Source organism: Lissotriton vulgaris, chromosome 4_1 (genome assembly GCF_964263255.1).
Source record: "Lissotriton vulgaris chromosome 4_1, aLisVul1.2, whole genome shotgun sequence".
Lineage (NCBI taxonomy): Eukaryota > Metazoa > Chordata > Amphibia > Caudata > Salamandridae > Lissotriton > Lissotriton vulgaris.
Genome location: NC_141691.1, coordinates 2,017,602,508 through 2,017,617,557, shown reverse-complemented (window position 1 = coordinate 2,017,617,557; position 15,050 = coordinate 2,017,602,508). Strand labels below are relative to the sequence as shown.

At 42.2% G+C, this 15,050-nt stretch overlaps 1 protein-coding gene across 1 annotated transcript in view; it reads left to right on the top strand.

Moving 5' to 3' along the window:
- The window catches only part of LOC147724891 (flap endonuclease 1-like), an 84,088-nt gene that overhangs the window by 45,593 nt on the left and 23,445 nt on the right, over nt 1-15,050 (top strand). Inside the window, exons 5-8 of the mRNA XM_086966415.1 lie at nt 524-565; nt 657-742; nt 4,685-4,821; nt 8,647-8,707. Of these exons, the coding sequence (XP_086822541.1) occupies nt 524-565; nt 657-742; nt 4,685-4,821; nt 8,647-8,707 (326 nt within the window). The remainder of the gene's footprint in view (nt 1-523; nt 566-656; nt 743-4,684; nt 4,822-8,646; nt 8,708-15,050) is intronic.

The window sequence follows — 15,050 nt, the reverse complement described above, 5'->3', positions numbered from 1 at the left end:
GAGAAGGGTTTGTACCGTACATATCCTATTCCTGAACTCTTGTTTTTTTAAGGGGCTCCCATATGTGTTAGTGAAGAAATAGCAGGCAAAGTGAAATTAACAAATTGCCTAGGATCCCCCAATTTCCTCAAGTGGGGAAGCCAGGACTGATGCCAGGTTTTCTGCTTTCACATTTTGCAATTCAGCCACCAGATGAGTATCTCTTTCCCTCTCATGTTTTACATTAAAAGTTAATGCTTTGACTTTAATTCTTTATGCATGAGAATAGAGCATAGGTGGCAGACAGAAGTCACGTGAAGGCCCGGTTTGTTGTCCACACATGCATCTGCTTGGCGTCCCCCTAATCTCACCTTTCATCACCCTGACCCTCCCATTCATTGGCCTCGGCACGGCCCTCGAGCATGTCACAGACAGTACTTTGCGGCCCTCTGGGAAATGTTTGTGAGCATGCTCTACTGTATTGTTTACCGCCTTGTGCCTAAAAGGCTCTCACTTTTAATATATTCAATTTGCATCTCTTCAGGAGCTGTTTCCAAATCCAGCAGCCTGGCGGAGCTTAGCGTGGGTAAGCCAATGAATACTGTTTAGGGTTGATTATTATCTGTTGTGGTTACTATCCTCCATAGCTCACAGTTCCTCTGCTTTTCCCTTTTCAGGCCTGGAACCTCTTCTGATTCCTGATAGAGCTGTAGAGAAGGACTTCGAGACCCTGCTGCGGCACTTGGGGGTACCCTGCATACAGGTAGAATCAAGCGTGCGGCTGGTTACTAGATACGGCCGCCCGCGGGGACGTGGTGCATCGTTTGCTATTAAGATCTAAAGATGCCTAGTTTGGGAGGATTGGATGATCAGTCGTTTGTAGGTGTCTCCAGGTTCAGTATTTCAGGTTGGTGAGACAAGTGTTCACTGTTGGAAAACTTCAGCAACTCTAAGTGTTGATACACGGATGGGGCCTGCTCCCCGCCTATCCTTGGGTGCGGCACTTTGTGACTGTCAACTGGTCTCACCCAGAAGACATTGGGGCTTTGCAGGTTCACATTTCTACATCTCAGGAAAAGGGACTGCAGAGGAGAAGACCTCAAGTAAGCCAAATATACGCGGCCTTCTTTTTCTTCAGATTGACCTATGTGGGTGTGCATTGCCGTCTGTGTGCAGTGTGGGCGTATGCCCTCCATTGTGATTACAGTGTGGTTGTACATCACGGGTGTGTTTGTTTTGTGGGTGGACATCCCACATTTATTATTGGACCCTGAAACTGGGCTGTGATCCACTTTAGAAAGAAGAGTATCTTGGCGGGAAGGCAGAAGCTAAGATCTGGGAACAGAGACTCCAGTTTACTCGATAAGAGAAGGCCCTGTAGCTCCAAGAAGGTGTAGCCATCTCTATCGCTATATGAATCATTACTTTGACCTCACCTGCAGAACTGTGCCATGTTTTTGAGATCACAGTTCCAAAGAGATCATCTGGAGAAGATTTATCAAGATGGTTCAATGTCCCACTAGAGGTCTTGTCATCATAAACGCAAGGAACCTAATCTATAGAGGAATGAGATGGGGATGATAAAGATACATTTAAATACATCAAGTGTGTAGCAAATTGCATCCTGATGTTGCAGCGAGACGTGCTGGTGGGAGCACAGAGGAAATCCAAGGAAGATTTCCACAGAACGGTCTGTATGTTCTATATGGATAAAGAGGAGTAGTAAATGCAGGGCAAAAGCAGAGCTAGAGAGCAAGTGATGCTGCAACGTGGAGAGATAAAGAATGATAATCCGCACCGAAGAGCTTTGTTGATGTCAATATGTATGACCATCTATTGTAATATCAGACAACCCTCATCTTTTTTAATAAAACACTGAAAATCAGAGGGACTTCTTGACTCTGGTGACAGAGATGTGATAATATCAGAAAACTTTCCTGTCAAGAAAATGACTGTGCTATCAATGGTCATTCCCTGGCTGGGCATGGAGTTGATTGAGGAGATGTGGGACTCGCTGGTGCTGGATTTAGATCATCATGTGACCCAGGTCAGCCTTATTTGGCTCCCTAAAGTTAAAAAAATCTTCTTGCTCTCATCAACTAAAAATGTAATTTACAACATATACTGTGATCCATAGTTTCATTTAGGAGGTTGGGGACGCGATTAATGAAGCACCCTCAACAGGCAGAGCATCAAGCTTTCTCTGAAGGCTAATTGCTTCATAATTTTCAGACCATCAGGTCATTAGTATAAAGGATATTTGGAAAGTGGGTGGAGCCTATTTGAAGTGAAAAGGAATTAACCGTTTGTAAAGCAGAACGGAGGTCGCCAAGGAGGACGCCAAGACAGATTCTTGGCACCAACCGTTCAATATTCCAAAGAGACCGCCAGTGGAATCTAATTTTACCTGTGCCCAGGTCGATGCATGTAGTGCCTGAATTCATGATAAAAGACCTCTGGGCATATTCCTGGATCATATTTTTTCCCCAAAATGGCCTCTCGTCACTTTATCCAAAGCCATGCAAAAATCTATAAAACAGCGATGCATCCTTTGATTTAGTTTGAGAGATTTCTGTGCGATTACCCATAGGGTGAATTCATAGTTAATGGTTGAATGGGCTTCACAGAACCTGCCCTGTTCAATAGGAAGACGACATTCACCAAACTAGTTAATATATAATTTGTTGGACACTTCCATCACCTCTTTTTAGAATGGGCTTCACCACAGAAAACCTACATGAATGCAGAATTAAATGCGTTTCGGCTGCCCATTGGAATGACTGCATAAATATTTTCTCCCACCAATCACTATCTGTCCCCATTGTGATTGCCGGAATATGTTCTGGGCCTGCTGCTCTGCCTAGCTTCAAAGCTGCAATTCTGTCTTTAATTGGTTTCAGTGAGAATCGATTGACTATTTCATCATCAATGCAGTGAGGCCGGGGAGTCACCTTGCATTGCAGGAGAGACTTCCAGGTTACCTAAATGGATAATTCACATATTGTCTACAGTCCTAGACAGGAGTACACCTGGAGAGCAGTTAATAATGCTATTCCCGAAGCTGAAGAGGTTGAGCATTGCCTGCTGAGAGAAGGCCATACAGCGATATCATATGACTTCCTGAAGCTATAACCTAACATGATCGCTTTGTGTCAGCTGTGCGCGATCCCTGCTTTCAGAGTGGTTAAGCAGAGTGGTTGTATCATTCAATTGTTGGTTGATAACTGGTGTGCTTTGCCTTTGGCGATCAGACAGGAAGATGACCAAGGAATATTCTGCAAGCCCCAAAAAACAAACTGATTCAATTACATGAAAGTTTGAACATGATGTGATCTGGTCATGCCTGCTGCTCCATATTAGCTGATACTCTTTCTAGAGGTGTGATAATATGAGTGAGTCCTTTTTTCTTTCTAGAGGTGTGATAATATTAGTGAGTCCTTATCTCTTTCTAGAGGGGTGATAATATGAGTGAGTCATTTTCTCTTTCTAGAGGTGTGATAATATGAGTGAGTCCTTTTCTCTTTCTAGGGGTGTGATAATATGAGTGAGTCCCTTTCTCTTTCTAGAGGTGTGATAATATGAGTGAGTCCATTTCTCTTCCTAGAGGTGTGATAATATGAGTGAGACATTTTCTCTTTCTAGAGGTGTGATAATATGAGTGAGTCCTTTTCTCTTTCTAGGGGTGTGATAATATGAGTGAGTCCCTTTCTCTTTCTAGATGTGTGATAATATGAGTGAGTCCATTTCTCTTCCTAGAGGTGTGATAATATGATTGAGTCCTTTTCTCTTTCTAGAGGTGTGATAATATGAGTGAGTCCTTTTCTCTTTCTAGAGGTGTGATAATATGAGTGAGTCCTTTTTTCTTTCTAGAGGTGTGATAATATTAGTGAGTCCTTATCTCTTTCTAGAGGGGTGATAATATGAGTGAGTCATTTTCTCTTTCTAGAGGTGTGATAATATGAGTGAGTCATTTTCTCTTTCTAGAGGTGTGATAATATGAGTGAGTGCTTTTCTCTTTCTAGGGGTGTGATAATATGAGTGAGTCCCTTTCTCTTTCTAGAGGTGTGATAATATGAGTGAGTCCATTTCTCTTCCTAGAGGTGTGATAATATGAGTGAGTCCTTTTCTCTTTCTAGAGGTGTGATAATATAAGTGAGTCCTTTTCTCTTTCTAAAAGTGTGATAATATCAGAGTCCTTTTCTCTTTCTAGAGGTATGACGATACCAGAGGTTCCTCATATCTTTGTGAACTGGTGTAGTAAAATCGGGTATTTTTGCTTTATTTGGACAGGTTTGATAATAGCAGTGCGTCCGTGGGTCTTTGAGAAGAGGTTAATAATAGCAGTGAGGCCTTTCCTCTTTTTTTTAGGGATTGCTGGTGCCTTTTGTTGCATAAATGTGTGTGTTGGTGTAATCTTATTTTTGGTATGGCAAGTTGTTCCCTAATACTGACATAAATGGGATAGGATGAAGCCACTATTCCTGCTTTCAGACATCTAAAGTAAGTACACAAGCTTGCTACAGGCTGCACCGGATACTCAATTTTCCAACCCTAGCTACGTGCCTCTGTCCCACTCAGCAGATGTTCATTTTAGTTATGTCAGTGTGATATCCGTGATCCTGTCTGTCCGTAGTGTTCAAGGAAGCCCCTTGCAAAGATTTGTTTTGTGATACCAACCCTGCATTTCTTCGATTTTGATCCTCAGGCCCCAAGCGAGGCGGAAGCAACCTGCGCTGCCCTTGTCGCCTCTGGTACAGCCTGGTGCACGGCCACCGAAGACATGGATGCCCTGCCTTTCGGAAGCACGCGACTGGTGCGACACTTGACTGCTGGCAAAAAGTGGTGAGTGTAGGGCAAGGATCAGGGAATGAAGTCACTTGATGTAATCACATTACTTTTCCGATAGGCTTGTATTTTGTTTGTGTATTTTATATATCTGTTTATTCATTTAACACCATTGTTAAAAGTCCAAATATGTACCCTTGCAGTCACTACTAAGCATTGTAAGGAAAAGTCCATAAAAGTGTAAAGGCCTAACTGGATGTAAGATGATACATGCCTATACGACAACACTCTGTAGCTACTCTTATCACTGCAAGCATTGGAATGAATGACTATCTGAAGAGTTCAGTCTTTGGGAGTTTGCTGAACCACACATAATTAATGTCTGCTCCTCGGCTGGAATTTAAGGCAGTCTAGAATTTTGGGACCCTCCAGACCCAGAGACCTGCCTCTGTCATTTGGAGGTGCGTTGATGGACGAAGTATATGTTCATTGATTGAGGAGTCCTAGCAGGAATTTAGTGTCTTGCTAAAAATAGCCACGTGATTTGTTCACACGCGCCTTGAGGATAGGATTTTGAATTGGCCCATAGAATCCACTGGGAGCAACTCTCAAAGACCCTCATTATGAGTGGCCCAGAAAGTGGGTCGGATTTTCCTCACCTTCAGAGTTACTAATGCTGAGGCTACAGTAAACTTCAAAGGTTGAGAAAATCCAGCCCATTATGAGTTGACCCCTAAGGGTCCTCTAAAAAATGAGGCGTTACCAGGAGATTTGTTAATTCCTGGTCGAGTTCCCACGGTAATTCATAATTTTCCCCCAGACTTTTACACTGAGACCAACTGTTTTCAACAGACAAAATCTACGGGTGAAAGTAAAAACCATGTAATCCTGGTGGAGCTGGTAATGATTGTTACTGGCCCCATCGGAATTCTGAGGCCACTCATAAGAAGGCTAAAGGGGTCTTTGGGAGCCTGTTATTTAGGTCAAATTTCAATAAGCCAGACTTCCCATTTTCAAGGGGCCTTGCAAATTCTACTCGAATATTGAGTTTTATTAATATAAATTAGTTTTAGAATATTGAAAGTTCTTCATCAATATTAGAACATTGGAATGTTGGGAGCTCCACTGAAGACAATAGAGTAGCTCAGGGCTTATAATAATGGCTGGTATAAGCCTGGAGCACCAACATTCCAACGTTTGTCTTCATGTTTCTCCCATTTCAATTTAGAACATTCTACCCTTAGTGGGTGGAATGTTCTAATAGCCTTATAGTTCTTCTGCATCGGGCTATACTGGATGTTAAAGGCCCTCGCCTGCAGCTTGGGTCTATATCTCAGTTTTAAGGTTTTTAACAAGCAGTATAGCTCTCGGCAGGTGACTATTATGCTATATTAGAACATTGGAAAGTTGGGAGCTCCATTGACGACAATGAGGTAGGTCTGGGCTTTTTAGTGCTGGTATAAGCTTTCTGCTTCAACATTCCAAAGTTTGTCTTTATGTTTCTCCTTTTTTGATGTAGAACATTTTACCCTTGGTAGGTGGAATGTTCCAATAGCCTTATATGCCTTCCGCCTTGGGTTGTACCAGTTATTAAGAGGCATCTCCCTCTTTATAGGCCCTTGCCTGCAGCCAGGGCCAATAACTCGGGTTCAGGGCCTTTAACAACCAGTATAGCCCTCTGCAGCGGGCTGTGAGGCTATTTTATCCATAGGTTTCCTATTTTGTAACATGGTTGTTGTCAGACACTCCTAAAACAGCTGTCTGTGTTAGTGCCAGTCAAGCAATGGGAATTGTTTTCATCCTATAAAACATTTACTCTAGGCATTCTTTTATTTTAGTCTGACTCTTAGGCCCTCATTATGATTGGCTGAAATCCACTGGGAGTGATAAATCCAGATGAAATTCTGCACCTACAAGCACAAGTGTCTTGAGCCTGGAATTATCTGGCCTGGTAACACTGTACCTATCTTATCAGCTATAAGGGTTGCAGGCACCAACACATCCAGGTCCCTCCACCCGACCCTAGCAGCAGAACCCCTAAAACAGACAATGCTCCAATAGACAGGCTGAACCCTGCCCTAACACCCTTCTCCCTTTACCCCTGCCATTCTCCTGACATTTTCGGCTTGCTCTGAGAAGGCGAAAAATGTCATATGGGTTTCGCTTCCAGAATAGGAATACGTACATGTAAAGGGCCGAGTATTTCCAGGGCCATTCAGTTATCCCCCACTCCACTGAGAACACCCTCAACTGCTGCAATGTGGTGTAGGGATCCCTACTGGAATTTGAGATTCTGGACCCTCTCCCCTGTCTCTCGACATCCAATTACAGAGATCTCATGAGGGCCTTAGATTTATTACCAAGCTGAGTACGGTTTTGAATATCACCAGAGTACATTTGGAGAGGTACCTGATGATGCTCCTGCAGTGGGTGCCAGTGGGAGGATTTAAATGTTTAACAGTAAGGATAAGACGGAGGACTCTATGGGACACTGCAAGGAAGCCTTCGTATTGACGAGTCTTCTGTTCTGATGTGCACTTGTTGGATCTTCTTGTGGAGGAAGAAGGTCATCCATTGTAAGGTCCATTCGTTGAATCTCTTTAAAAAGATCTCCTGGTCCACAAGATAATACGTTGCAGAGCGATCATGGGGAATTTAACCAACTTGTTCCTTTCGTCAACAATGAAGTGAAGATCTTGCACAATGTTTGGTAGCAAGTGTGATTTCTATCCCCCACAAAGGGTTGTGGGTTTGTGGGGTGATGGCTGCACTTGTTGTGTTCTTGTACTTGTTATTGGACTCCTATTCCATGATTTTGCTCATGACGGACAGGGCAAAGTTCAGCTTTACTCATAATCTTGTAAGCCATCTGTCTTTGGCATAAATTCAAGTAAGTGCCTAACAGGGAAATGTGTGGGAGAGCTTAGATTGTGAACTTTGAAATCTAGACACCTCTGTTTAAATACTTTCTTCACTAAGTGGTGGAACAGTGTGGCCCCTGGCAAATCACTTTGTTTCCTTGTGCTTCAGTTCCAACATCTGCCAACAGGAAGTGAGACAATAAGTGAGGATCATGGTGGATGTAAGAGGAAGGCGTAGATAGGGTAGGGGATGATGGTGCAGGGGGAGGAGGGAGGCTGTGAGTTGGGGTCAAACATGTAAACTGGAAGTAATCAATGGGAAATTAAGGGGGTGCAGAGAGGAGCCATAAGGTTTTAAGAATGGAGCAGACAGAGTGTACTGTCGGATAGGAGATGCTCCTCGTGAGAAGCAGAAAGAGTGTGGGGAGGACCGTGGAGCGTGTAATGAGGTAGATGAGAGACTATGAAAAGGGTGAAGAGATTGATAGGGGTCTGGAGAGTGAAAGAGCAGATTGTGGGCAGGTGCGGCGCATAAGTAAGGGAGGGGAGCGGGGAAGCAATCTGGGAAGACAGTAGACTATAAAAAGGAGTCAGGGAAGACCGGAGAGGAGTAACACTGTATGAGGGGATCTGGGATACCGATGGAGTGGAGGATGTGAGAAGAGGGCAAGCTTCACTGCTAGGGAGAAACTAAGAGAGGAGTCAGGGAAACTGTAAGAAGGGGATAAGGGAGAGTGTAATAGAAAAGCAAGAAGACTGTTAGCGGGCAGCAATGACACCATGAGAGATCAGACAGGGCGAGCCCAGGAGATGAGCAGGGAGAGAACCAAGGGGAGTTTGAAATAGTACGTTTGAAGTAGGGAGAGTGTAAGCTGCAGTCAGGCTGATGGGGTGCAGAGGAATGTTAAAAGAGAAGGCAATGGAACTGCAAGAGCAGAACAGGTAGACTGTAATTTGGAGGGTAGTTGCAAAATGAAAGTGTAAAGGATAGACATTTACTGATTAAACTTGTTTCTTGCAGTGAAATGGAGGAATATTCTCTCCCTATAATCTTGGAGAAGCTGAAGTTGAACCAAAGACAGGTAAACATGTCGCTGTCAGTCTAAGTGGGTGCAAGTTTAGCATGTCAGGGGTGGAAAATATTCAGACCATTATCAAAAGGAGAATTATTTCTGTGATCAATACATTTATCAATTGTGAAAGCAGATCTGGAATGACAATCAAAAACAGATTACTTGCTCTGATACATATGTCCACATCTCTTGTACCAAATAGCCAGTCAAAGGCATGATTATTTATGTTATTAAGAAATGAAAGTCTACACAGCCTCAGCCAGCAGTCTCTGGAGCCCTGAGGGTCCAAGTCACAGTGACACTCACCCCACCGTTTGAAGGGTGGGTGACCATCAATGGATTTCCCTGCCGGAGACCTCCATGCTAGACTTGTCGGCCCCTGTTAAGGAAAACCTCCAATTGCCCTGACGTGCGTGGAGAAAACTCCCTGCACATTAAGACATTTGTTTTTCTCATTTTCTGAAACAAACTTGCGGTGATGGATTTTTTTTCAGAAATACAAAAAGAATGCTGAGCTGGGTCAAAATATCTGCACTCCCTCAGTATTCTGCTCTTTCTTCAGGCATCTGCTGCCTTATAGGCAGAGAAACCCCCGCCAAGTACAACCAGGTAAATTTGTGGGATAGCTTAGGAGGCGGAGTCCAGAGCCTCTGCCAATGGGCTGGGCTTACAGGCCGCCCACCAAAGTTGAAATGCGACTCTTAGTGGATGAAGGGTAATTTTGTAATAGATTTTCGTAATAGATTTTATAATTAGATCCAACATTGGTCTTCAGGATAAAAGTCTAGATGGATATTTCATTCTTTTCTTGACAGATGTTATTGTGGGTCATAGACTGTGACACACCACCCACAAGAACAGCTGCTTCAATGACAAGACATAATAGTGGAGACCCTACCCAGAAAAAGTATTATGAGATCATGAAGGCAGGTTGTTGACACTGAATTTTTTTTCCATGGCAATATATTGGTTGTGGATTTATCTTCATCCGAAACCAGAGGATGAGTTAATCCTTCATTGTGTCCTACCTGAAGTGCGGCTGCTGACAGAGTCGTTAATTACTTCTACACTCACTGGCTCATGATTACAGCAGAGTTCCTCTTTAAAATCCTTAACTATAGTAACAATACCTGTGTGCATATATTGATATATTCAGGACACAAGGCGAGCCGGAGAACAAAGAATACTGTAGATTTGCTGCAGGCTCAAGCTTGGCAGATGGTTTGGCGTTGTGTATGTTTCATGGATTTTTTAGTGAAATTTGCATAACGCATATTTTTCATCTCACTGTAACAGTAAATGATAGATATTCACAAATTGGAGGCACATGGCCTTAGCTAATGTGGCTAGAACTATACCATTTTTTTACATTTTTGGTCTCCAGATGCCAAGTCAATAAGTTACTGACATCTCCCCTGGCTAACCTTAGACCCCCTTTAGACACCGTCAATCCCCTTTCTTTTGATGGCGCTGGGATTACCAGCTCAGTTTACCATACTCACCTGGGCCCATAAACATTCACACTTCGAACCAGTAATCCAACTTATCTTCCTGCCTATCAGAATTGTATTCCTCTTTATGACTTATACCTGTACACCATGACTTACCAAATCCTTGTCACTTGTGTTTTTAGTCCTAAATCTAGTGTATCAAAGGAGTTAGAATAATAGGTAGAGAATAACATTTACCTTAATAGAAATAACCACAGACTCGGAAACGTTTTAAACACTTTATCTATGCAATATTATGTGAGTCAGGTGCCACAGTAGTGAAATTAGGGACTTTGCAAGTAAGAAAATAACTATCAAAGCATACATTTTGCAAGACTTTAAGATAATATCTTTAGACATTGGTACCTGGGAAGGGTGAGAAAGGGAAACAGTACAAGGACATGCCAGACAGATTATATTTACCTGGAATGGGGCGAGGACCAACCCTGGCTACGGGCTGGGAAAGAAAGGGCTCTCGACTAACCAGGTGCCAACAGGACAGGACAGGTGCAAGACAGGCAGGCTACCTCCACTAAGTGCAACGCCAGCGTCACACCCCTCTCTGCAGCTACACTCGGACCCGACTAGGTAGATCGATTCTTCTCCCTCAGCTATAACCCCGAATCTTCTGTTAGAGTGCTCGACCATCCCTCTGCTCTCGATTCTCCTTCAGCATACATTGGGTCAGTGACAGGTCTGTGACACGTCGGACAATCTAACTAACTGAGCCTACCTTAGTTATACCATTTTCCAGGGCGTGTTGCGAATATGTGTATTCCCTTCATTTGATTGGTCAAGAAGACGAGGAGAGGTCATCACACCATACCAGTATGAGGTAATTTCTTTTAGTTCAATTGATCAAGGTTCCCGCCCATAATTTACTTTCCCATGATTTTTATTCCACCCAGCAATATTAGCTTCAATTCATATACAATGTATTAATGCAGTCAATATTTCTTCATCTTGTGGGGTCACAGGGTCAATTTCCCAGGAACATTGCTGGTAAGACAGGCCTTTTGCTGGAGTTAAATGACAGCGCTTCAAGGTTTTCTATGATCATCTGCACAGATGCAGCCTTTTCAATACGGAGTTTGCGACATCCTTCTGGCCCAAATACGAGCTAATAGTAAAGTCAAAGAGAGACATGTTAGAATATGAAAATTAATGAATGCACTGTATACCACTTATTTCTACTCTAACCCCATTACTTTATTTTAACTATAGCATTAGTAGTTAAGCAGGACATACAAGTTTTAGTTAGAGCAGGAGCATGTGCATTAGTATGTGAAGCATGAAGCGGCCATCTTTGACACTATTGCGCAGCTGCAAGAATTCCCACCAAAAGCATAGATACGTCACACAACGTAGATGTAGCAGACGCATGCACAGAAAGGTTCCTGTGTTTTCGGCGGCCATTTTTAGGACACTCAGGTTACTGGTAGTAAAAGCACATAGGACAGCTTCCCCTAGATACCAAAATGTTGTGGTGCAATTATTAGTAATCACAAAACATATTGGTTAATTCGTTACATGTTATTTCGAGAGGATTGAATCCAAGCAAGTTTCTTTACGTATGAAACCTTGCTCCATACCTTTCCACTGCTGTTTTATCTCCTTAGAGTTTTTGTTCCTTTGACCTTCTTTTGAAGAATGTATTGCTTGTTCATTATTATCACACATAAAATGTATTTGGACAATTAGTATTACTGTACTCTGTGACTCAAGTTCAAGTTCAAAAGTACTTTATTCGGTTAAAAACAGAGAATAACCATGAAAGTAGCATGTAAAATACAGTTTACAATGGGTCAGATGACAATTATTTAAAATCACAGAAAAAAGGCATATTAAAAAGCATGAATACAGCATAAGAATTAGTTCATACGAAGGGTTTTACGACAATTAAAAACCAGTTTAAGAAATTCAGAGAGTGACGCTACCATAAAAACAGTTTCCATTTTTTGAAGCTCTAAAAATGCTAGGCGGCATCTATGTACATTTAGATCTTTAAGAATTGGGATGATAAGTTTCCTACGATAGAAAGTATAAAATTTACAAAAAAATAAAATATGAATATCGGATTGCGTGGACACATCGTCACATGGGCAAGGACACAAGTCTTTCAGCCAACAATTCATCTCCGGGAAAGATAGTAACCTAAAGACAATGTTAAGTCTAAACCGGGTTAAAAGGAAACGTTCATGGTTGGACATGTATAAAGATAAGTATGGCTGCAGTTTCTCTCCAGTTATGATCGACTGGTGGGCAAGGACAGTCTTTTTTTTCACCTCCTCTAGTCGACTTTGTTCCTTGAGATGTTCGATACACAAGTTTTTTAATCCACTTCTTGAAATGTGTATCATAGATAATGGATCCTCAAAGTATTGAATACAGCTCAGTTCTTCAAGAAAATTTCTAACATAACATATCCATTTAAAATTGTTAATATTATCAAGTACTAATACGTCCTTTAAAATAGACCGGTTGACCACACAGTCATCGCTTGTCCAAACCCTATGCCAAAGAAGAATCGGCTGGATCTTAATTGTGTCAGTAATATACACCAAACCTACTTCAGCGTGACATATAAAAGTTGCAGTACTTTCTGGGATGGACAAAATGTGCTGTAAAAACTTATTTTCCACGGTTTGGATCGAACTGATATTTGAATAACCCCATAATCCAGAACCGTATGTAGCTACCGCTATACAGGTGGCATTGTAGATGGTTAAGATTTCCCTTATGGGTTTTTTCCCCAACTTTTTTAGAAAACACTGTAAAGCCATAACAGTTTTAGAAAACAACAGGGTTCTAGCATTAATAGCACTAGTCCATGAACCACTTTCATGAAACAAGATGCCCAAATACGGGAAAGTAGAGGTCTGCTCTAGGGGTTTGGAATCTATAAAAATAGGTTTCAAATGCCTGCGTGTTCTTGTCCCACAATACATAGAAAATGTCTTGGAGCAGTTGATTTTCAAGTCCAAGCTAAGCATGAAACTATTAAAAGAATCAACCAAAGTTTGAAGTGCCATTGGGGTGCGTGCCATCAGTACTGCGTCGTCCGCATACAATAGTGCAGGGACAGGTCTCCTTCCCACCATAGGCATATCCCTGCCCTCCTGCACGAGGCGATGCTCCAGGCCATTTATGTAAACTAAAAATAAAAAGGGCGCTAAAACGCACCCTTGGCGTACACCACGGCCTATCCCAAAGTGTCTGCTACATTCACCTTCTTTACCGTACCGTACCGTTGCAGTGGCCCCAGAATATAAATCTCTCAGAAAGCATATAATAGCTTTATCTACCCCCAGTTCAACCATTATTTCCCACAACTTATTATGGGACACACAATCAAAGGCCGACGATAAGTCGACAAAAGTGAGGTATAGGCGTTGTTTTTTAACCCTTATATACTTCTGTTGCAAAATAAATAGGTTTAACCCTTGCTCAACGGTCCCCAAACCCCTTTGAAATCCGTATTGGAAATCACTTATCACCCCATTTTCTTCTGCCCAGCATTGCAGCTTAGCTAAAACTACTCTCCCAAGAATTTTTATGGAGGAATCTAATAAAGAAATCGGCCTATAACATGTGCAATTCTGCCTGTCTCCTTTCTTAAAAATCGGAACAATAATTGATGTAAACCAGGTAGGGATTAGGCCTTTAGTCAGAGCAACATTAAAAAGCTGGACCAACAATGGCCCCCATAAATCAGTATTAGCCTTATAAAGGTCAGCTGGTATGCCATCGGGCCCAGCCGCCTTGCCCCCCTTAGTTGCCTTCAGACTTGCCAGGACTTCAGGGAGGGTCACGACCAAATCTTTTGATAGATTCATATTTTCCAGCATTGGATCAGGGCCTGTATCAAGCGCCAGTTCAGCAGTCATGTAAAGGGTGGAGAAATGGGCCACCCATTCATCTTCTGTAATGGCAATTTCCATGCGTGCTTTGTTATCATAAAGGAGCGGAGTATTTATAACCCTCCAGAAAGCAGCCTGATCCTTAGATTGTGACGCCGAACAAAGTTCGTCCCAAGCCTCCCTTTTTATCACATCCTTCCTGGCTTTCAGTACAGTATTGTAGTTCTTCCGTAGTTCTCTGATCAGAGTTACATCCCGTGGTCTCTGATGAATCGCATGTTTAAGATTTGTTAAGGCTTTAGTACACTTCTTATCAAACCATTTCTTATTAGTTTTTAGACAATGTTTACGTGTAATCCACAAAACCTCCTTAATTGTAGCAGCAATAATTTTAAAATGTGCTAAAATGTCATTACTCTCTGCATGTTCATCCAGGCAGATCAAAAAGCTATTCATACACTTATTCACCACTTTGGACAGAAAGTCATCCGGGACCACTTTACTCCATTTAAGAGTATAACCATTTTGGGCACCTAACTGCACATCCTGTGCTGTATACTTGGAGATTGGTACATTTTGGGATGAGACAAATAAGTTCTCCATTTCTACTACCTGTGGGAAGTGATCACTCAGTGCCACGTCCATTAAGCTAGAGGTGGTCAGTCTACCAGCAGAGCTATTTGTACAAAGGCTAAAATCAATAATAGACGAGGCCCCCCGTCCCACAAAAGTTGGAGCAAATGGCGTGGGGAGGTGGGCTATCTCATTCGTAAACCCAAAATCATAATTAAAAATCATCTCATTGACTAGATCTCCAAATAGGGTATGTTCAAAATGCGTTAAATTAACATCCTGTTCCAACATCAGGCCACATATACCCTTTTGACCCTTTCTACACAATGAGCAGTTAAAATCACCCCCCCATAATATCATTACTTCTCCCCTTTTTTTATCAATTTCAGATTGTATATCTTCACTGATCATAACAAGTACTTCCTTTAT